This window comes from Wolffia australiana, chromosome 8 (assembly GCF_029677425.1).
Source record: "Wolffia australiana isolate 7733 chromosome 8, ASM2967742v1".
NCBI classification, from domain to species: Eukaryota; Viridiplantae; Streptophyta; class Magnoliopsida; order Alismatales; family Araceae; genus Wolffia; species Wolffia australiana.
Genome location: NC_135842.1, coordinates 11183569 through 11204171, shown reverse-complemented (window position 1 = coordinate 11204171; position 20603 = coordinate 11183569). Strand labels below are relative to the sequence as shown.

The 20603-nt window shown below is 42.2% G+C and overlaps 3 protein-coding genes across 4 annotated transcripts; 2 read left to right on the top strand and 1 right to left on the bottom strand.

Annotated features, from left to right (window-relative positions):
* Window positions 1–1650: 1650 nt before the first annotated feature.
* LOC144707122 (putative transcriptional regulator tpeD) lies at window positions 1651–2503 on the bottom strand. The gene is made up of 3 exons (XM_078580241.1): window positions 2371–2503; window positions 1981–2237; window positions 1651–1851 (listed from the first exon to the last, which is right to left on the bottom strand). Exons 1-3 carry the CDS (start codon window positions 2501–2503, stop codon window positions 1651–1653), a joined length of 591 nt encoding a protein of 196 aa, XP_078436367.1.
* A 9015-nt stretch (window positions 2504–11518) lies between these two features.
* On the top strand, window positions 11519–15017 carry TAF7 (TBP-associated factor 7). Of its 2 annotated transcripts, none has more exons than XM_078580090.1 (6): window positions 11519–11589; window positions 12996–13111; window positions 13177–13310; window positions 14446–14565; window positions 14648–14711; window positions 14806–15017. In XM_078580090.1, exons 2-6 carry the CDS (start codon window positions 12997–12999, stop codon window positions 14916–14918), a joined length of 546 nt encoding a protein of 181 aa, XP_078436216.1. In that variant the 5' UTR covers window positions 11519–11589; window position 12996; the 3' UTR covers window positions 14919–15017. The 2 variants fall into 2 exon arrangements, with proteins under 2 accessions (XP_078436216.1, XP_078436217.1); XM_078580091.1 differs by having other exon boundaries at window positions 11588–11712.
* Window positions 15018–17686: 2669 nt separating this feature from the next.
* Window positions 17687–18444, top strand: NDHS (NAD(P)H-quinone oxidoreductase subunit S). The gene has a single exon (XM_078579988.1). It carries the CDS (start codon window positions 17788–17790, stop codon window positions 18421–18423), a length of 636 nt encoding a protein of 211 aa, XP_078436114.1. The 5' UTR covers window positions 17687–17787; the 3' UTR covers window positions 18424–18444.
* The last annotated feature ends 2159 nt before the right edge of the window (window positions 18445–20603 follow it).

The window sequence follows — 20603 nt, the reverse complement described above, 5'->3', positions numbered from 1 at the left end:
TAATTAATACATAGTCATTTTGAGCAAATAAAGTTGCAAATAGAGTGAATAAAAATAACAATAGATTTAATCTTACATAACAACCAGTGGTATTAAGAAATAAATATATTGTTATTTTAGGAAAACAAAATTGCGTTTTATAGTTAGTGAAGTAAATAATAATGTCAATACGACCTAACAGCTAATGCTACAAGGTAATTAATATGTAGTCATTCTGAGTAAATAAAGTTGCAAATATAGTGAATAAAAATAACAATAGATTTAATCTTACATAACAACCAGTGGTATTAAGAAAATACGTAGAACCATAACTAGATTGTTGTAGAATTGTTATTTTTAACTAAAAACTATGATTATTAAGAAATTAATATACTGTTATTTTAAGAGAATAGAAATGTGTAATGTAGTGAATAAATATACTAGACGAGTAAGCATATTTCTTGGCAGTATATTTAATTACAGGGATTAATTTTTTTGATTGATACTAAGATTATTAATTGGACAGTTGGAGGAATATAGTGATGCCGAATATAACCTTGTAACAAGAACTGAAAGTGTCTATTCAAGTTGATATAAAATTTAATTTTATGTATTCATCGGAATCATCATAGTAATCTAGGGATATTCAATGACATATTTGGAAAATGTATCAAAATTTGAATAAATTCAAAAGAATCCATACACGTCGTTAATTCGAGATTTCTAGCAAAATTCACGCGTATGCTATGACTGTGGCCCTTTCAAAAAAGCGTATTCCTAACGGCTCTGTCAGAGATTTGTGCTCAATTGATCATCACCTGCGTAGGAATAAGAAGATTTAGTTCAGTTATGTGATGTGTACCTCGAGCACATGTGACCGCACCATCTTCTTCGTCGTCAGCATCCTCATCTAGCTCGACGTTATTGTACCAACGTTTGTTGTCCGCACGGAGCCAACACTTCATAGTGATTAGTGTTTCAATGCTTATTGGCGACAGACGCGATCGCTTGTACGTGACAATAGCATTGCCAACCAGGGGCGCTCGTCGCACATACGGATAATAGGTCCCTCGCAATGGTCGCAAGCAAGGGGAAACTCTTCGCCCCCATCATGGCCCACCAAGATAATGGAGTGAACACACCCTCATTTGGCACAGTCTCCGCAAAGAACTTGTTGAACTCATCCCAGGCCGACCGCGTTGTCACCGGTGCCGGTTGTACGTGCTGCATAGTGGTGCTAAACCACTCGTCCAACTTTTCACCTCCTCTCTGCCCCTCCTCAGCGGCCCCTCTCGGTCCACGGCTCAACCAGTCACCGGGCAACAACGACCGTACGTATGCGATGGTCGCCTCTCAGACCCCCGGGCGGAGCATTGCCCCTTTGTGGATTGGATCCATCAATGTTGCGGCCGTGATCGCCTCATTCGCCCATAATATCTCCGCGTACTGTGCAAGCTTGGAAAGCATCGCTCTACACGCCTGTGCCATGTTCGAACGATCTCCTTCGTGCAAGCGTCGAATGGATGTGAAAAATGTGTCGTCTTCGATTTGCTGGACCACTTCCTCCATGTGAACCTTGAGGCCGTTTATGAGATATAGAACATCGCAGATTGCCAGCGTCACTGTCTTGCAAACATGATTAGTCGATACGGCAAAACGGCCAAGGATGCGTCAGAACTCTTTGACCAACTCCCACTCGTCCTTCGACAACTTAAATGACGTCGCCTTCCAGCCAAAAGCCATCGAGACTTGGTCAAGTACATCACGCTTCTTCACGGTGGCCGCCAACATAGTGTACATGTTGTTCCATCGAGTTGGACAGTCTAAGACAACCATGTTGGAGTTGCTGACTTCGGGGTCGTCTTCACAAGCCTGGGTGTAGAGTTCTCTTCATTGCGTAGAGCTCCGAATACTCCGCACTAGGGTGCGTACCTTTGCAACTGCATCACCCAAACATAACGGCTTGCGAGGTCCCTCATTGTCATCAGACACTGAGTATACATCACCGAGATCATCGTCGTGGTCGCTGTCATACTGATCCGCGGTCCTCGCCACATCGCCTTCTTCGGGTTCCACACCCTGGGCCGAAGGAATACCGAAGCTTTTCAACGCCGTTTGCACGACAATATTCAGAATGTGTGCGACACATGGGATGTGTCTCCTGGCGGTAAACGTCTGATTACGCTCTTCAACTTTCTTGCCATCAAAAGCCAACATCCTCGTATTCGTCGTGGCATTGTCGGTAGTAACGGCGTAGACTTGCATAATTACGTTAGAGATGTAAAGTAATAATAAAATGAGCAACACGCTGAGTTCTGACCTTCGTCCGCAGACAGAACTCATCTAGTGCTTGGAGAATAATGGACGCCATGTTCTCCACGTCGTGCTTGCCGACGATTTCCCGGATGGCAAGAACCCGCTCTCTGTACGTCCATGTGTCATCCACCCAGTGGATGGTGATGCCTAGCAATCCGGTCCCGTTCTCCGCAGTCCACGCGTCTACGGTGAGTGACACTCGGGCCATAGTCTCCCAAAGCTTCCTCACACCAAGTTTCATTTGGCTGTGCATTTGGATGGGCCACCTCATTATGACCTTCGCACTTGGAGGATCCAAGTCGGTAAGCGTCGCATAACACCACATATCCTTGAAGGCGACATTGTCAACAATGCTCCAAGGTGAATCTGTCAGGCATACGAATCGTGCAATGAAATTCTTCGTCTCCTCTGTAGTGTGCCCTTTAATCGGCCCCCGTCGGCTAGGCTCTCCCTGTTGTTTGCTCTGCATTCTGTCAGTGATGCGTGTCTGACCACGGTCTTCAGGTTCTTCGCCATTCAGTTCGTCATGACGAGCTGGATGGCAGGATTTGAAGTGACGCCAAAATACGTTTGTGCTTTTGTCAGCTTGCCTCTTAATGGGTTTCCTCTTACTGTGCGGGTTCAACTCCCGGCACAGTAAGCATGTAGAGTATCCATCTTCCATCCATTCGAAGTAGTCAATGATGACAGAACGATTCGAACGAGGTTGACTCTGTACGACACGAGAAGTTCCCACCTCCGTATGTTCGGGACCTACGGCTCCTGACCCAGTTCTTTCATGGGCTGGGTCATTGCCTCCGGGTGGGTTCATGTTTCTGGGGTCATAATTTTGTAAGCAAAAAGTCAACACAACGGCATCACATGATGCCAAACTGCGATATAAGCTATGAATTACGTAACGGGTACACTGAATATGACATTTTACGAGACAGTGAAAATTTGGATAATGGAATGTACAGGTAAAAGGAAGAACGATAGATATTCAAGCAAGTCTTATTGAGTCACAGAGCATGAGAATGAGGTGAGAGGAAGGAAGCAGAGTCATAGCAGCCGAGCGTGCGAGGGAGCAGCAGAGAGGGAGAAATGGAGAGGGAGAGAGAGAGGGAGAACTGGAAAGAGAAGGAGAGTTGGAGAAGAAGGGAGAAAGAGAGAAAGATAGAGAGAGAGGAGAAATGGAAAGACAGAGAGGGGGGGAGAAATGGAGAGGGAAGGAGAGATTGAGTGAGAGAGAGAAATGGAGAGGGAGTGATAAATGGAGAGGGAAGGAAGAAATGGAGATGGAAGGAGAAATTGAGTGAGAGAGGGAAGGAGAAATTGAGTGAGAGAGAAGGATAAATTGAGCGAGAGAGAGAGGATAAATGGAAAGAGAGGGGGAGAAATGGAAAGAAAGAGAGATAGAGGGAGGGAGAAATGGATAGAGAGAGGCAGAAATTGAGTGAGGGAGAAAATGGAGAGGGAGGGAGAAATTGAGTGAGAGAGAGAGGGAGAAAAGGAAAGAATGAGAGGGAGGGAGGGAGAAATGGATAGAGAGAGGCAGAAATGGAGAAGGAGGGAGAAATGGAGAGGGAGGGAGAAATTGAATGAGGGAGAGAAATGGAGTGGGAGTGATAAAAGGAGAGGGAGGGAGTAATGGAGAGAGAGGGAGAAATGGAAAGATAAGGAGAAATTGAGTCAGAGAGAAGGAGAAATTGAGTGAGGGAGAAGTAGAAATTGAGTGAGGGAGAAATGGAGAGGGAGGGAGAAATCGAGTGAGAGAGAGGGAGAAATGGAAAGAATGAGAGGGAGGGAGAAAGGGAGAGGAAGGGAGAAATGGAGAGAGAGGGAGAAATGGAAAGATAAGGAGAAATTGAGTCAGAGAGAAGGAGAAATTGAGTGAGGGAGAAGTAGAAATTGAGTGAGGGAGAAAAGAGAGAGAGGGAGAAATGGAGAGGGAGGGAGAAATCGAGTGAGAGAGAGAGGGAGAAATGGAGAGGGAGGGAGAAATGGAGAGGGAGGGAGAAATGGAGAGAGAGGGAGGAAGGGAGAGGGAGGGAGAAATGGAGAGAGAGGGAGAAATGGAGAGAGAAGGAGAAATGGAGAGGGAGAGAGGGAGGAAGAACTGGATAGAGAGAGGCAGAAATGAGAGAGAGGGAGAAATGGAGAGGGAGGGAGAAATCGAGTGAGAGAGAGAGAGGGAGAAATGGAAAGAATGAGAGGGAGGGAGAAATGGAGAGGGAGGGAGAAATGGAGAGAGAGGGAGAAATTGAGTGAGAGAGAGAAGAGAAATGGAAAGATAGGGAGGGAGGGAGAAATGGACAGATAGAGAGAGAGGGAGAAATGGAGTGAGGGAGAAGGAGAAATTGAGTGACAGAGAGAGGGGGAGAAATGGAAAGAAAGAGTGATAGAGGGAGGGAGAAATGGAGTGAGAGAGGGAGGGAGAAATGGAAAGAATGAGAGGGAAATAGAAATGGAGAAGGAGGGAGAAAGGGGGAGGGGGGGAGAAAAGGAGAGAGAGGGAGAAATGGAGAGGGAGGGGGAAATTGAGTGAGCGAGAGAGAGGGAGAAAGGGAGAGGGAGAGGGAGAAATGGAATGAGAGAGAAAGAGAGGGAGAGAGGGAAAGAGAGAGGGAGAAATGTAGAGGGAGAGAGAGAGGGAGAAATGGAGAGGGAGGGAGAAATGGAGAAAGAGATATAAATGGAAATTGAAAGAGAGAGAGAGGGTGGGAGAGATGGAGAGAGAGGGAGAAATTGAGTGAGAGAGAGAGAGAGAGAAATGGAAAGAGAGGGGGAGAAATGAAAAGAGAGAGGGAGAGAGGGAGGGAGAAAAATAAGTGAGAGAGAGAGAGAGAGAAATGGAAAGAGGGGGGGAGAAATGGAAAGAGAGAGGGAGAGAGGGAGGGAGAAATTGAGTAAGAGAGAGAGGGAGAAATGGAAAGAGATGGATGGAGGGAGAAATGGAGAGGGAGAGAGAAATGGAGAGAGAGATAGAGAGGGAGAAATTGAAAGAGAGAGAGGGAGGGAGAAATCGAGAGAGAGTGAGAAATGGAGAGAGAGAGAGAGGGGAAAATGGAAACAGATAGAGGGAGGGAGAAATTGAGTGAGAGAGAGAGGGAGAAATGGAAAGAGAAAGAGAGAGAGAGGGAGGGAGAAATGGAGAGAGGGAGACGTTGAAATTCGCATTTGCAAACAAGATGAACAATAATGAAAAATAAACATGTTTTCAGACCTTGAAATTCAACAAAATTCATGAGGATTTCTTAGAAATTCAACACTAAATGAAGAAATTTTACCTCTACGATGTTAATTCTGGGAATAGGGCTGATTGGTCGATCATTATTGTCTGTTTCAACTTCACCGATTCACAGAAGGTTGAAAATGAACTCTCCAGTGACCTTCGAATGGGGAAATCATAGGAATCAGATTGAAATGCTAGACATTCACAGAGCGATCAAGAAACCCATACCTCTCTAGGGTCGACTCCACCGCTGCCTTCACTCGCCGACACCGCCGTCCACTCCCCGCCGCTCGCCGTTGCACGCTTGCCGTTGCTCGCCGTTGTCCGCCTTTGAAAAAAGAGGAGGGAGACGGAGGAAATTTCATAACTTACAAAATTCGATGCGGATATCGGAAACAGATATCGGCATCCGAGATCCGATACCGTCATCTATCCCCCTGAGACGGAGACGCATGCCGGTACCGGACGGATATCGGTATCGGATATCGGCACTGTAGCAACCGATATCCGATACCGATATCAAGCATCCGGATATTGGAAAAAACGGATACCTGAAAATCAAGTTCCGGTATCCGGTTCAGCATCCGTCCCGATACCGACTTCCGGTACCGGCATCAGGACGGGCAAACACTAGACGTTACAAAAACCATCCCGTCTTGTTCTCTCGGGACATATTTTCGTCCTGTCTGGGGAAAAAACTGTCCCGGAGAAAACCTCATCTGGGGATGGGACGAAGTTCTCGTCTGACGAATTTTGTCCTGTCTGACGTTGGGATTCAGGACGAAGGACTCTCCCCAATTCGAAATTGAACCCACATTGCTCAAAATCACATGTGTTCCATCTCAAACTTGCTCTTGATCCGCTCTAGGAGCTTAACTTCTCTCCACATGTTCCCAACCCCATGGATGAAAATTATGATTCATGTATATGCATGTTAATTATGGTTATAAGCAGGTTCAATTCATGTAGTATTCATCAAAACTAAATGCATAAGTCATAGTTGACCAGTTTAAATGAACTAGCTCCCCCCTACTAAAACATGCATGGTCCTCAATGCATTGGTAGTTTGAGTTTAGTCTACGACATTTATAAACCTATACTCGTAAATAATTTTATTAGCTAGTGATGAGTAAGGGTCATCTCCGCAGGGAACGGATCTTAGGGAAGGAAGTTCTCTTGATTGGGTGAAGTCGAGGAGATTGGGATCACATAGAGTGCACAATTTAGTGAATAGGGAGAGATAGTGGTTGCAATAGAGTAAGGAGTCTAATTAGGGTTTTAGAAATGAGGTTTGATGATGGATGAGGCTAGAGAGATTAAACAAGGTTGTGACAGCGCTGCGATAGGTAGTGGATATGGTGATGAAGGCAGAGATATTGAGATAAGATGATGATTAAAGTAAATATGTAGTAATGTATGTTGGCTTAGCTGAGAAAGATAAAGGTAGGCTATGAAATCATTACAGTGTAAGAGGGGGCATGAAAGGGGTGAGAGTGGATGATACTAGACGATGACAGAGTGGATGAAGGATGGTAATGGATAAAGGTGATGGATGGTGAAAATGGTTAAACTAACTAAATGTGTTGAAAATGATTCAATGGTAATGGATAAAGGGATCAAGGCCTCTTCCTACTGCAAATCAACCTTCTCACTTCTTTGTTAAACCTCTCGAAGCACTAAAGACACCAAGGTGCACTTGATGGACCTTCAAAACTTCACTTTCTTTCAATCAACCTCTCTAGGAGGATGTGAGCTTAAAGATGTTTTTTACAAAGATTGGGGGCTCAAGTTACATATCCATTTGTATGGATGGATAGAGGATGAAAAGGTAAATCTGTTGTTAAATTTTCATGTAGATTCGAATTATGAATCATCGAATATAAAGCCTGGAAGTTGGATGATTTCCAGCCGTCAATTTAATTCAAATATTTTTCTCTCCTCATCCTCGTTAGCACCATCACATCATTTCTTTAGAGTCTTATCTCGTGTGGGTATGAAATGTGATGCTTGGCTGAGATTCCTCCTCGTCATCTGTGATCGACAACTCTTATCGCGCCACATGGTATATTGTAGAAAAAGACAAAATAGGGCATGATTTGAAATTAATTAAATATGAAGTTTAATACTTTTTGTCAAATTGACGTGGTGGTGCATCAACACGCGCCACATTAGTGGCCCCACTTGGCGTATCCAATGGCATTACCCAAATAGGTGCCACGAGGATACATGTGCGCCATGCGTCAAATGACAACTCAATGACGCTGGAATGTTTGACCAATCCACAGAGAGAAAGAGAGGAAAGTCATCAATTTTTTATTTTCTCCTCACTCCATGCAAGTATTTATTCAAAAAAAAATTGTTCTTTTTTCTGATTCTTCCACATCACCTAAGTTAGGAAAAATTTAAGTATTTTGTTAGTCATTAAATGCAAATATGGCATCCCTAATTGTGATGCCATAACTGCTTAGCTAAGTGATTGGCTGATGCCAATGATTAACTTAGTTAATGATTCGATGTCACCAGTTATTATTTCTAGCTGTGATTCATTGACGTTTGAAAAATTGAAAGACAACACGTGGTTACGCAAAATAAGATTATTCAAAATAACTTCTAAAATCCATATTTAATAAAATAAAGGTCCAAAAATACAAATAAATATATATTTTGACTTAGAAAAATCATATGTTTCCGAATGTAATGTCAAAAAGTTCTATAAAATCATATTCTGACTTAGAAACTTCCTTCAGAATTTATTCTGAATTTATTGATAGAAAAATCCCCAATAATACATAAAAATGCTGAAAAATTCAAATGTCATTCTAAAAATAAATTTAATCATTTTATGCTTGATAACATGTATAGATAATTGTTTAATACAAATAAACATGTAAATATGGTCATATTAAGCTACTAAAATACATCTTATCATGTAACAGTTCACATGATCAATGCTTGTTGGATGTATCGTGAACGTGTCCGGGCCGTTCACGAGCTATGTGGGAAGTATGATGGGGACTATATTGCTGAAACTATTGTAGGTGTGCTTTAAGAATTAGGCCTTAACTCAAATGTGAGTAATATTAAGAGTACTGCTTCATAATTGATTCGTTAATTGTAGGATAAGATGTTTAATGTGCTTTTCACTACAGGTATGTGCGGTGACCACTGATAACAGATCAAGTAAGAAAAGAATGATGGCTATATTAGGGAGACAATTACGTGATTAGAGCATGGGGTTTAGCGCTACTAGACACATTCCATGTGTCGCACACATAGTGAACATTGTTGCTCAAGCTTTGTTGAAGAGTTTTTCTATTTCCACTACGACATCGATAGTTGAGGAGTTTGATTTCATCAAGACTATAGATCTTTATGATAGTGAATTAGAGATGGAGAGGGGAGAAGAGGATAGTTCATTGCATCGGTGCATCGGTTCACTCGGGGACGCATTCACTGAAGTGAGAACGATAGCTCGAGCTATTCGTCGAACAACAAATCAAAAAATATATTTTGTTGATCTTTGTTGGACACATAAATTGAAGGTAATGTTACCCTCTCTTAATTGCTCAACATGTCGGAGTAGCACGTACAAGATGTTAGAAGAAGCAATTGCAAAGAGATGGAATTGATACAAGGGATTCATTCTTCACAACTGGGAGGATCCAGACTAAGATCTCGCATGAAGAATGAGAGTTAATGAAGGAGTTTGCCTTTCTACTAGGACCTTATGCATACACAACATATCATGTTAGCCCTCCCAACAGGATGGAGTCTATTGTTGGAGATTTTCTCCTCCTTGTGCGGGCATTATCAAAACACATGGAGAGTGTCATGAAGCACAATATTAAATCATCATTATTCATTGGCAAGAGACTAAATCAAGATGAGCGAGCATCATTGATGGCTGCATGCATCACCATACAAACAAAGCTAGATGACTATGAGAAGTTTTAGTGGAACAATGATGGTGTCCTCGCTTCTGTGCTACTTGACCCATTTCGCAAGGGGCCAATGTATGATGAGGCATCCTATTTGAATGTCTTATCCTATGTTCGAGGAATTCTCCCTTCTACACCAACAACGATGCATGGTGGATGCGATACAAACGTGGCTTGTCAATAACAACCATCGAAGTCTTTGGTCAGTCAAGGCCTTAGCAGCGGACCCTCTATAAAAGCAACATCACTAACCCCCCACCCCATGGAGGAATTTGAGACCTTCCTACGAACAACTGACGAAGGAGGAGGATATACTGCACGTCTGGTGGGGTAATAAAGGTGTTATTGTCTATCCAGCGTTAGAAAAGTTTTCAAGTGAATTTCTATCAGTGTCTGCACCAAGTGCTCCATCAGAATAGTTGTTCTCCATTGGTTGAGCATTTGTCACTTTTGAGTGAGGGCGTTTGGAGGGGCCTAGTTTTGAGGCACTTGTTTTTGTAAATTGTTGGTGTCGAGGGGAAAAAATAAAATGGTATGACATTTGTCTTGACGATGAAACCAATGTCAAACCAGAAACATCAAATATGATTCAAATTCATCTATACTATATGTTAATCATATGGATTGTCAAGTAACTATGTAGTAATTTCTGGTGTCACGGTAGCTTCCGAGCGATAGGGCACCTATACGATGGGCTTACAACATAGTTCACGAAGCTTCAGAATGCTGATGCAAGTCTAGTCCAAAATTTTAATTTTAATCACGAAAGAAATTCTATTTCATTACTCTTTGGATAATATAAGTACACTATTTGCTGCTGTTTGGACGTGATATTTGTTAGCTCAAAGAGGAATTTAACTTTTCACTTCCTATTTGAGTTCTCACATCAAATCTTACCTAAGCCGTGTAGTACATTACATGTGCCATCTCACCGCTTGATGGCATAGCAACTCAACCTCGACGCACACCATGCTAGAGTGTGCGACTGCTCCTTCAAAGCCTTATGAAGAAACCACAAGACTCAAGTGTGCACATCATCAACTCTGATTCTGAATCTGACAGTGACAACAATGGCAGGCCTGACTTAAATTACACAGGCACCACTACAAATGTTCTTCCATTCTCATTAGAGTGAATCAAATTGATTCAGGCTAGTTCAAAAAGAATCCTTGCGAGCCTTCACTTGACTCTAGTTGACCCCACAACTGTGCCACACATCCCTATCAGATGTGATATGTATTCTGAGCCATGAGCTGACCACATCTACTCGAGCCGCTATAACTTTTCCCACAACCTCTATCAAAGTCTTCCTCCATCACCCCAAAACTCCCGCTGGGGCAACGTATGGCTTGTGGAATGGAATGAAACACTATGTTTCCTCAGTCTCGCAAAATGATACTTATTCACCTCGTCCAGTATCAGGTTCCCCACAACCTCTATCAAAGGCTACCTCCATCACCCCAAACCTCCCGCGGCGGCAATTGATGGTTTGTGGAATGAAATACTACGTTGCCTCAATCTCGCCAAATGATACTTATTATGTTTACTTACCATCTTTAATTTTATAGAGTACGTTTGGTTAAGTTTCCTAGGTTGAGATCAGCGTGGATCACTAATTTAACATTAATTTGATATCAATGTTTGTTCGATATTTATTGTCGCATTATATACACTGTCCATTATTAAGGATATAATTTTTATGAAGTAAGAATTTGATAGTGACCGAAATTTCCCGCACAGTATCCATTATGTGTTCCGATATCCTATTCGATATCGTTATCATTACCTGCTAAACAATATCAATATCTGATGTCGATATCCGTCTAACGTTATCCGGAATCGTTATCCATTCAGCAAGATATAACGGGATCCGTATTTCGACATCCGAATCCGATTACAGATATTGCATATTGGTACCAATAGTAGAAACATAGATGGTGTGGTTGCAAAATTTTTTACTGAATTTAAGCAAATTTTTTAACTAAACGGGTAAAATTTAATTGTCAACCACTTAACCCTAAATTATTTGTATTTTAAGTTAATATACATAAACACACTTACGAACATCGTCGTTAGACTGTTCATCTTGATCTTGCTATATTCTCCGTCCGCGCGCCTGCTGGGAATTGCAACGCGCGCCGGGTACTTTTCAATTCCGCTTTGCTCATCAATTTCCATGATTTTCACTCTGTTATAGGCGGCGTGATCTGCAACCAGGGCGTCGTGTTTGCAAGTTCTGAAACGCGGAGATTAAGGCAGTCTTAGGTGATGTCCAGGCGGAACTGATGGTTCGGTTTAGAACTGATGGTTCAGTTTATTCCAACTCAGATCACGACAGGGCTGTTCGCAGGTCACAAAATTTGATCAAGGTCTCATTAATGTTGGAACCACTATACAGGATACTTGCGGATTGAGCCTTTAATCCGTGGACGGGTTATCAAAAGTGTAACCTAACATTTGAATGCCCAAATAATCACGATTCTGCTATACTCGTTGCTTGTTTGCGATTGCTTTATGATTGGGTTCCAAAGTGCTTGATTTTATGCTTCCCACAATCAAATTTATACGTCGTATTAAAGAATATTGAGGCACGTCTGGGCGATGAATCATTGCTTCATCTCCTTCGATACCGTATTCTTTCAAGCCTGTATAATGGCTTGATTTCGTTCGGGGAAAATTAATGTGACCTTGATCGAATTTGCGACCTGAGACCAGCCCTGTCGTGATCTGAGTTGGAATAACATATAACTCCTTGATTGAATGAAAGGAATTAGGGGATGAAGGGTTCATTGGGAACCCACTGGAAGATATATATGATCATGGCGAGAAGTTTTGCTGTTTCGCACAATTGGCGATCACTCATGGCTTCCCGTATTCTGTATGACCCTAAGGAAATCATATTTCAGTTCATACTCAAGACAATGATATTTGTGGTCGACTCACATGAGACATTCTTCGAATTTTGTGATCTTCAAATCTGAAATAATCGTGCAATTTTATGCTCCTGAGATAAGATTGTTCTGTCATGAATGTCATACCCACAGAGAGTTTGGACGTTTTTTGTGGCCGCATTTCCTAGCTTTTTTTTGGCAGTGCTTGATCTATGAGTCCCCCTGTTAAAATCCCACTCTGTTACTCATATTTCGGAATGTCCGATTACATATCACTGTTCCATGGCTCATGATGCCAGCTTTTTTTTCACCCCATTAAAATTAATGCAAACATGTAAGTAAGGTTCGGCATTCCATAAAATCATGGAAATTCATTGACACTGATCTTGATAAATGGGGTTGCTGATGATAACAATGACTCTGACAGTATTGTCATCTACATCAGCCATCAACGTTGTAATATTCTCGTTTAAGGCTCACCAATCCCACGAACTGCAATGTTTACATCAATACCAAACTGGCCTTGTAGATGATGACGATATTATTGGCCAAAATTTTCTTTCAGTATGGATGGTTGATGATGATGATGGCGTTGACATTGGTCCTGTCATTGGCCGATTGTTTACCAATGTTAACCAATGAGAATTTATGTTTTAGGATGGAGGAGCAGTTCATATTGAGAGTTCCACCTTCGGTGGCAGAGAGAATAGAGCGACTTCTGAATGAGGTGCAGCCCTCATCCGACGATGCATTGCTAGACTTGTCCTTTTGCGGTGAGTTTTCCTTTGTTGCTCCCATTTTTCCTTGTTTCTAGCAAAAGTAATGCAAAATTCCGCAGAGGACGGAAGACGCGGCTCATTTATGATCGGCAATGATGCTTTTCCGGCGTCGCTCCTTGACTTACCTTGCATCGTAGAATCATATAAAACTTACGATGATAACGTGCTGATCAAGACTGCTGATGTGGGCCAGGTGCTCGTTCTCTCTTTTTGTGAAAAAGTTTTTTCTTGAAGCGGCTGTTTTGTATGGCTTACACCATGATAACTGTGCTTCTGGGACCTTGAATTGCTTCCACACGAGCAAGAGCAAGGGGTAGAGCTCAGCGGTTGACCAAAACTTCTGATCGACCATCTATCAGACCTGATCCATCGGTTAGTTTTACCGATCATGCTTTATCTGGTCGATCCTGCTCCATTGGGTTGATCGATCTTGCTCAATCGAACAGATCAAAGTTGATAGATCAGATTGATCTGTTCCAATTAATCGAGCAGGATCAATGGAACCCATCAAGCAAGAACATTCATTGATAAGTGATACATAATAATTAAAAAGAATACTTTTCCACTCTCTCCCTCTCTTCCAAGATCAATCATGATCTGGAGATGCGTTTTTTCAATAGATGTTCTACTCGAAATATGTATACTGGTACACATTTCAGAAAATGTTGCACGGCAGCATCTGATTGGCCTCATGATTCTATTCCGCTAAATGGGCCGATGGGATTGATTAGATTGGCAGATCAATTCTTGAAGAGCTGTCCTTTTGGTTAGATTAACCAACTGATCGATGTGACTGGATCCGATCACACTCAGGCCAGTTTGATCGATCAAATCTTTACATCAAAACATACTGGATCAAGTCTGATCTGATCGCAGACCAATACATCAGATGGAACTGACATGGCCATGTAAATGAGAGGATCCTTGATAGGATCCTCAACCTATATAGGGGCAGTTTTGTCATGTTAAACCACAGGGGCATTTCAGTCATTTGGCTATTATGTATTTCCTTTAAATAGGGATGCCCTCCCTTTAGGATGGTAGACAAGAAGAAGTAGATTGAAGTAAGGTCTTCTTGTCTCCCCTCTCCTCGTCTAGGTCTGGTCTCCCTCTCTCCCTCTACCTCACCGCATCTTCAGGTGGCTCGTCCTTGGCCGATCCCTACCCCCCTCTGCTAGGACTCCTCTCGGATCCTTCCCGTTTCACCTCTCTAACCCGAGAACTTCTACCTTGCCTCACCCTCTACCCTCCTTCCGATACGAACCAAGATCAAGAATCGTATCAGTAAAATATCTATCGCTTGATGCTATTCCCTGAGCTCATCACAGATGATCATGGTGAGAGAAGAATGCGACCCTGCTCCAGAGGGGACTGAGTTCAAGCACGGGCTGACTCCTCCGATGAGAGACGCTCGAAAGCGGCGCTTCCGAAGAGAACCCGATCTCAATGTAGTCGTCTGTCTTAGATTCATAAAACGGCTCTGTATCCCAGCTCTTGGAACTGATTGTGCCCTTTTTCTGTCCTCCACAGCCGGAACTCGTCCAGCGAGTTGAGAAAGACCTGCTGAATATAATGTCAGGAGGCACCACGGAGGATATCCTTCTTTTACTATCTTCTATGCCATTATTTTTCACTTTTTAATAAACTTTTTATGTCGGGTTGGTCTTCCATGACTGGGCCTGAAGCACGTGTCGAGCGAGTGAAGGCGCCTGCAGTGCGACGACCGGTAGCGGCAGAAGTGGCAGAGAGAAATGGTGGCGAGCCAGAGAGGAGCGATTCTGATGATTCTGATGACAGCTAAGCAAATCCATCACATCCTCTCATATTTCTAAAATCTAGAATTTAAGAGAATCTCCAGAACTTATGTTTTGAAGAGAATAAATATATATTATGCTGAAAATATGTCCTTGGAATTGTGGATTTTTGAGCACTTAGTAGGGACTTATGACATTTGTGGAGAAAACTTTACAATTTTCCTCTGAAAGGACAGGATCTATTTAGGAAACTTAAGGAAATGAACATAAGGAACCTAAAGAAGAAATAGAGAAATAAACACTCTGGGGTGTTGGTGGAATAGGATGCATATGAAATACTCATGGGCAAGAGCCAAGCGAAGATGATGCAAAGTATAGATGAATTTAAATTAAATTTATTAAGGGTTGCCAGGTTTCAACTTTGGTGGTTGTTTCTGGCTAGTTCCTGATACGTTCTTTAGAAGAACATACCATTCCATGGAGAAGCAGGGATAACTCAGCTGGAGAGGTTAAATGTCCAGTACTGACAGACACTCATATTGTCTTTTTTTTTTTTCTAGTGATGTCTACTGGAATTCTTTGATTTCACATTGGGATTTTTGAATTAATTGACAGATCTGATTCGAGCATATCAAATTCTTGATACAAACTTTATCTGTTTCTATGATCTCTAAGGATAAATATCAGTTGAATTGTAAGAAAATGTATGCAAAAGAGAATCCAAAATGTGTTATTTGCACGCTACTTCCATGATGATACTTCCTGCCAGGATTCCAATGTTCTTCCAATTGTTTTACATTATTGCATGCTTGGCATATATATTTATATCCCCCGTAGTTTAATTAGCATAATAAATAATCGAATTTGTATGAACTTGTAACTCGGATGTTCTACCGGGAGATGTCCGTTTGGTATATTTCCATCCATGCATATATCAATAGTGCTAACAAGGACGGTGTACGTTGCTAATGTTGATCTCCTTGGCTTAAATATCGGGTGACTCAACGAAAAAATTCATTTTCAAAAACATTAATTCTTCAAATATTTTTGTAATGCGCTCAGAGACCACTCAACAAACTAGTATCTTAAGAACGATTTTTTCAATAAAATGTTTCCCACTCTTTCTTCTTTTTCTCTAAAATCCAAATAAAATACTTGTGACAAACATCATTCGAAAAAGGATGGCTTTTATATCTATGTAACATTAACAATTCATAAAAGATCTCACTGTACAGACCAAAACAATATTTTTTCAAAAAAAAGGCAACATCTCTGCGCTCAACTTATGAAAAGCATATCCTCTACGTACAATAATTTATTAATTTCCGTTTAAATCTCATCTCAACATGTTTCCCACTCTTTCTTCTTTTACTTATTTTTCGTTATTTTAAGGTGAAATTGTAAGGTTTAGGTCTTTACTTATTTTTCTCTAAAATTCACTAAATTTCTGACAAATATCATTTTGAAAAAGGATGGCTTTCATATCTATGCAACGTTACAACTCATGTAAGATCTCACTACACAAACAAAAGAAAAAATATTTTTGAAAAAAAAGAATATTTTTTTTCAACCTAGAAAAAGCATATCCTCTACATACACCAATTTATTCTCCCTATAGTCCACGGATGAATGACAGGCACATAAAATCAGTCCGCCAGTCACCAGACAGGATGATTTTTTTGTCCATGGATGAAACAACCGTCCCGTCTCTGCATCCCGTGGGAGTCAAGTACGAGCCTGAGAGCTCCAGCCGGCCGACGCACATGCTGTTCCACGTGTCAAATTCCGAGTGGCCTAATATTGATGCAGGGTCGGCGTAGGCACCGCTTCGAGGGGATGAGAATGTCTTAGAGGGGACAGTTTTCAGAGGGGACGAGACATGGACAAAAATATTTGGACGAGAATGTCTTAGAGGGGACAGTTTTCAGGGGGGGGATGAGACGTGGACGAAAATATTTGGACGAGAATGTCTTAGACGGGACAGTGTTCAGAGGGGGGATGAGACATGGACGAAAATATTTGGACGAGAATGTCTTAGACGGGACAGTTTTCAGCGGGGGGGACGAGACATGGACAAAAATATTTGGATGAGAATGTCTTAGACAGGACAGTTTTCAGAGGGGGGACGAGACGTGGACGAAAATATTTAGACGAGAATGTCTTAGACGGGACAGTTTTTAAAGAAGGGACGAGACGTGGACAAAAAATATTTGGACGAGAATGTCTTAGAGAGGACAGTTTTCAGAGGGGGGATGAGACGTGGACGAAAATATTTGGACGAGAATGTCTTAGACCGGACAGTTTACAGAGGGGACGAGACATGGACGAAAATATTTGGACGAGAATGTCTTAGACGAGACAGTTTTCAGAGGGGACGAGAGACGTGGACGAAAATATTAGGATGAGAATGTCTTAGACGGGACAGTTTTCAAAGAAGGGACGAGACGTGGACAAAAATATTTGGACGAGAATGTCTTAGACGGGACAGTGTTCAGAGGGGGGATGAGACATGGACGAAAATATTTAGACGAGAATGTCTTAGACGGGACAGTTTTCAAATAAGGGACGAGACGTGGACAAAAATATTTGGATGAGAATGTCTTAGACGGGACAGTTTTCAGAGGGGGGACGAGACGTGGACGAAAATATTTAGACGAGAATGTCTTAGACGGGACAGTTTTTAAAGAAGGGACGAGACGTGGACGAAAATATTTGGGACGGGACGGGACCATAATTCTCCCCAAAACCAGCCTTAGAAAAAAAAACCCACTAATTTCCAAAAAATGGGGCCCTTCAAGGCAACATACGAGCGGTGGAAATCCAAGCCCGGGATCTTCCCCACAGCAGAGAAGAACAAATCGAAGAACTTCCTCCTCTCTCATCCCTCCTATCCAGATCGCTCTCCGGAGAACACCCATGGCATCTACAGTCCTTCTCCCGGGCCTCCCATGGCCAAAATCTCAGCTTTCTCGCCGCCCGGGGCGAGCCCAGACGGGGCGGATCTCCGCCAAGCTACGGCTTTCCGAGATTCTGGGCGGCCGCGGCCTCTGCAACGGCGAGGCGGGGCTGAAGCAATTCCTCGCCGACCCGCCGGCGCCGCCGCCGAAGCCGACGGCGGCGCCGCCGGCGCCAGCGGCGGCTCCGCCGCCGGCTCTGGGCGAGGGGGCCTTCGAGAAGGAGTTACAGGGCTTGACGGGGGGGTTCCCGGGGGGGGAGAAGGGGCTGAAGAAGTTCATCACGGAGAACCCGCCGCCGGCGAAGGCGGCGGCGGCGGCGGCGCCGGCGGCGGGTGGGCGGCGGGCGGCGCCGGAGCTGCCGTTGCTGATGCCGGGGATGATAGTGATAGTGAGGAATGAGAGGAATCCGTTTTATATGTACTGCGGGACGGTGCAGAGGGTGACGGATGGGATGGCGGCGGTGCTGTTCGAAGGGGGAAATTGGGACAAGCTGCTGAGCTTCCGGCTGGACGAGCTCGAGCGGAGGGAGAGAGGGCCACCCATGGTTAATCCCAAGTCCGCTGTACTCGAAGTTGTAAAAGACAATCAATCTTGAGATTCTTCTTCTTCTTCATCATCATGGCGATCTTCTTATTTTTCTTCTTCTTCTTCTTCTTCATCGTCATCATCATAGCGATCTTCTTATTTTTCTTCTTCTTATTCTTCTTCTTCATTATCATCATCATCATCATCATAGCGATCTTCTTTCCTCTTCTTTTAGGTCAGTATGATCAGATCACGCAACCATCACCATCTTCTTCTTCTTCATCATAGCGATCTTAATAATTGTCTTCTTCTTCGTCTTCTTCTTTTAGGTAGTATGATCAGATCACGCCACCATCACCATCTTCTTCTTCTTCATCGTAGCGATCTTAATAATTGTCTTCTTGTTCTTCTTCTTCTTTTAGGTAGTATGATCAGATCACGCCACCATCACCATCTTCTTCTTCTTCATCATCATAGTGATCTTCTTCTTCTTCTTAATTATCATCATAGCGATCTTCTTTCTTCTTCTTTTAGGTCGTATGATCAGATCACGCCACCATCACCATCTTCTTCTTCTTCTTCATCATCATCATAGCCATCTTCTTATTTTTCTTCTTCTTCTTCTTCTATTTCTTCTTCATCTTCTTCTTCTTCATCATCATAGCGATCTTCTTATTTTTCTTCTTCTTCTTCTTCTATTTCTTCTTCATCTTCTTCTTCTTCATCATCATAGCGATCTTCTTATTTTTCTTCTTCTTCTTCTTCATCTTCATCATCATCATAGCAATCTTCTTATTTTTCTTCTTCTTCTTCGTCTTCTTGTTCTTCTAGCTCGTATGATCAGATCACGCCACCATCACCATTTTCTTCATCATCATCATCATCATCATATTCACCATAGCGATCTTCTTATTTTTCTTCTTCTTCTTCTCCTATTTCTTCTTCATCATCATAGCGATCATCTTATTTTTTTTCTTCTTCTTCTTCATCTTCTTCTTATTCATCATCATAGGAATCTTCTTATTTTTCTTCTTCTTCTTAGTCTTCTTCTTCTTCTAGCTCGTATGATCAGATCACGCCACCATCACCATTTTCTTCATCATCATCATCATCATTACCATAGCGATCTTCTTTTTTTTTTTCTTCTTCTTCTTTTAAGTCGTATGATCAGATCACACCACCATCACCATTATCCAAGGAAGAGAGTCATAAGAAGTAGAGGAATTCACAGACCTATCTATCCCCCACTTCTGACCCATGATCTTATCACAAGGAAATCCATCAACCCCATCAAAGATAAGCTTACATGAAGAAATCTGGGCTAATATTTGGATTGATATCAGACTAATTTATTATTTGGGAACACTCAATATAAAGTTTTCCCAATGAATCCCATTGCAATGATACCAATACCAAGCACCGAAAGTAAGGTCATGCGTACAGGATGAACTTTCTCATTATAAGGTAAATTCTCATGGGGTAAAAAAAAAGTTAATATTCTGGTATCATATGATATGTGGAGCCAGAATCAAAGATCCATGAGTGAGATTTATTGCTTGGTATTGAAGAAATATTTAAACAATAGGTTACATTTGAATGTAACAAGGGAGTTGACCACACAATGTCAGAGTGATTTTTTATGTCTCTTGGTTTCCATTTTGCCTCGATGAGAAGAAAAATTCAGTGAAGATGTTCCCTTTGCTAAATGCTAGGGGTTATCTGTGCAGCTTCCAACAAGTCTTTTTATAGCAAACACAAAACATGGATCTTCTCATCATCACGTTTATCCTTGTAACTTTTTCTGTCCCAGAGGAGTCTCCTTTGATGGTTGACATGGAACATTATATTGCTTGGAATGATCAGCTGTCCATAATTGAGACTTCACAATTAAAGATGATTTTTTTACTATGGCCGTCTCATCTCTCTCCAAAGGGAGACCAAACAATCTTTCTCATTTCGGACCTTGATAATGCAACTTATGCTCACAGTTGAAAAGCTGAGCTCAAGAGATTTCAAATTCAGCATGAAACCCCTTCAAATATAGATAAAGACCAGTCACATAATATATTCTCTGTCCATTGAGTTCATGAGAGAGGGGCATTAAAAGTAAATCTTTTTCTCAAGGGCTTGAAGCTCGTTGGCATACTCCAATGTCATCTGATAATCTTGAAGGATGCGTATGGATTTGTCCACTGAATGAGATATGTTGAATTATTCATTGCATTTAGAGAGCCATATCTACTAAGTGTC

What these genes read in the sequence shown, in the direction of transcription:
- LOC144707122 (XM_078580241.1), bottom strand. Translation starts at nt 2,503, where the DNA reads ATGGCCCGAGTGTCACTCACCGTAGACGCGTGGACTGCGGAGAACGGG. An exon ending in TGCCATCCGGGAAATCGTCG is followed by an intron (nt 2,238 to 2,370) that starts GCAAGCACGACG and finishes TAATTATGCAAG; the next exon opens with TCTACGCCGTTACTACCGAC. An exon ending in ACGACGATGATCTCGGTGAT is followed by an intron (nt 1,852 to 1,980) that starts GTATACTCAGTG and finishes CTCTACACCCAG; the next exon opens with GCTTGTGAAGACGACCCCGA.
- TAF7 (XM_078580090.1), top strand. Translation starts at nt 12,997, where the DNA reads ATGGAGGAGCAGTTCATATTGAGAGTTCCACCTTCGGTGGCAGAGAGA. An exon ending in AGACTGCTGATGTGGGCCAG is followed by an intron (nt 13,311 to 14,445) that starts GTGCTCGTTCTC and finishes AGCTCATCACAG; the next exon opens with ATGATCATGGTGAGAGAAGA. An exon ending in GTCAGGAGGCACCACGGAGG is followed by an intron (nt 14,712 to 14,805) that starts ATATCCTTCTTT and finishes GGCCTGAAGCAC; the next exon opens with GTGTCGAGCGAGTGAAGGCG.
- NDHS (XM_078579988.1), top strand. Translation starts at nt 17,788, where the DNA reads ATGGCATCTACAGTCCTTCTCCCGGGCCTCCCATGGCCAAAATCTCAG.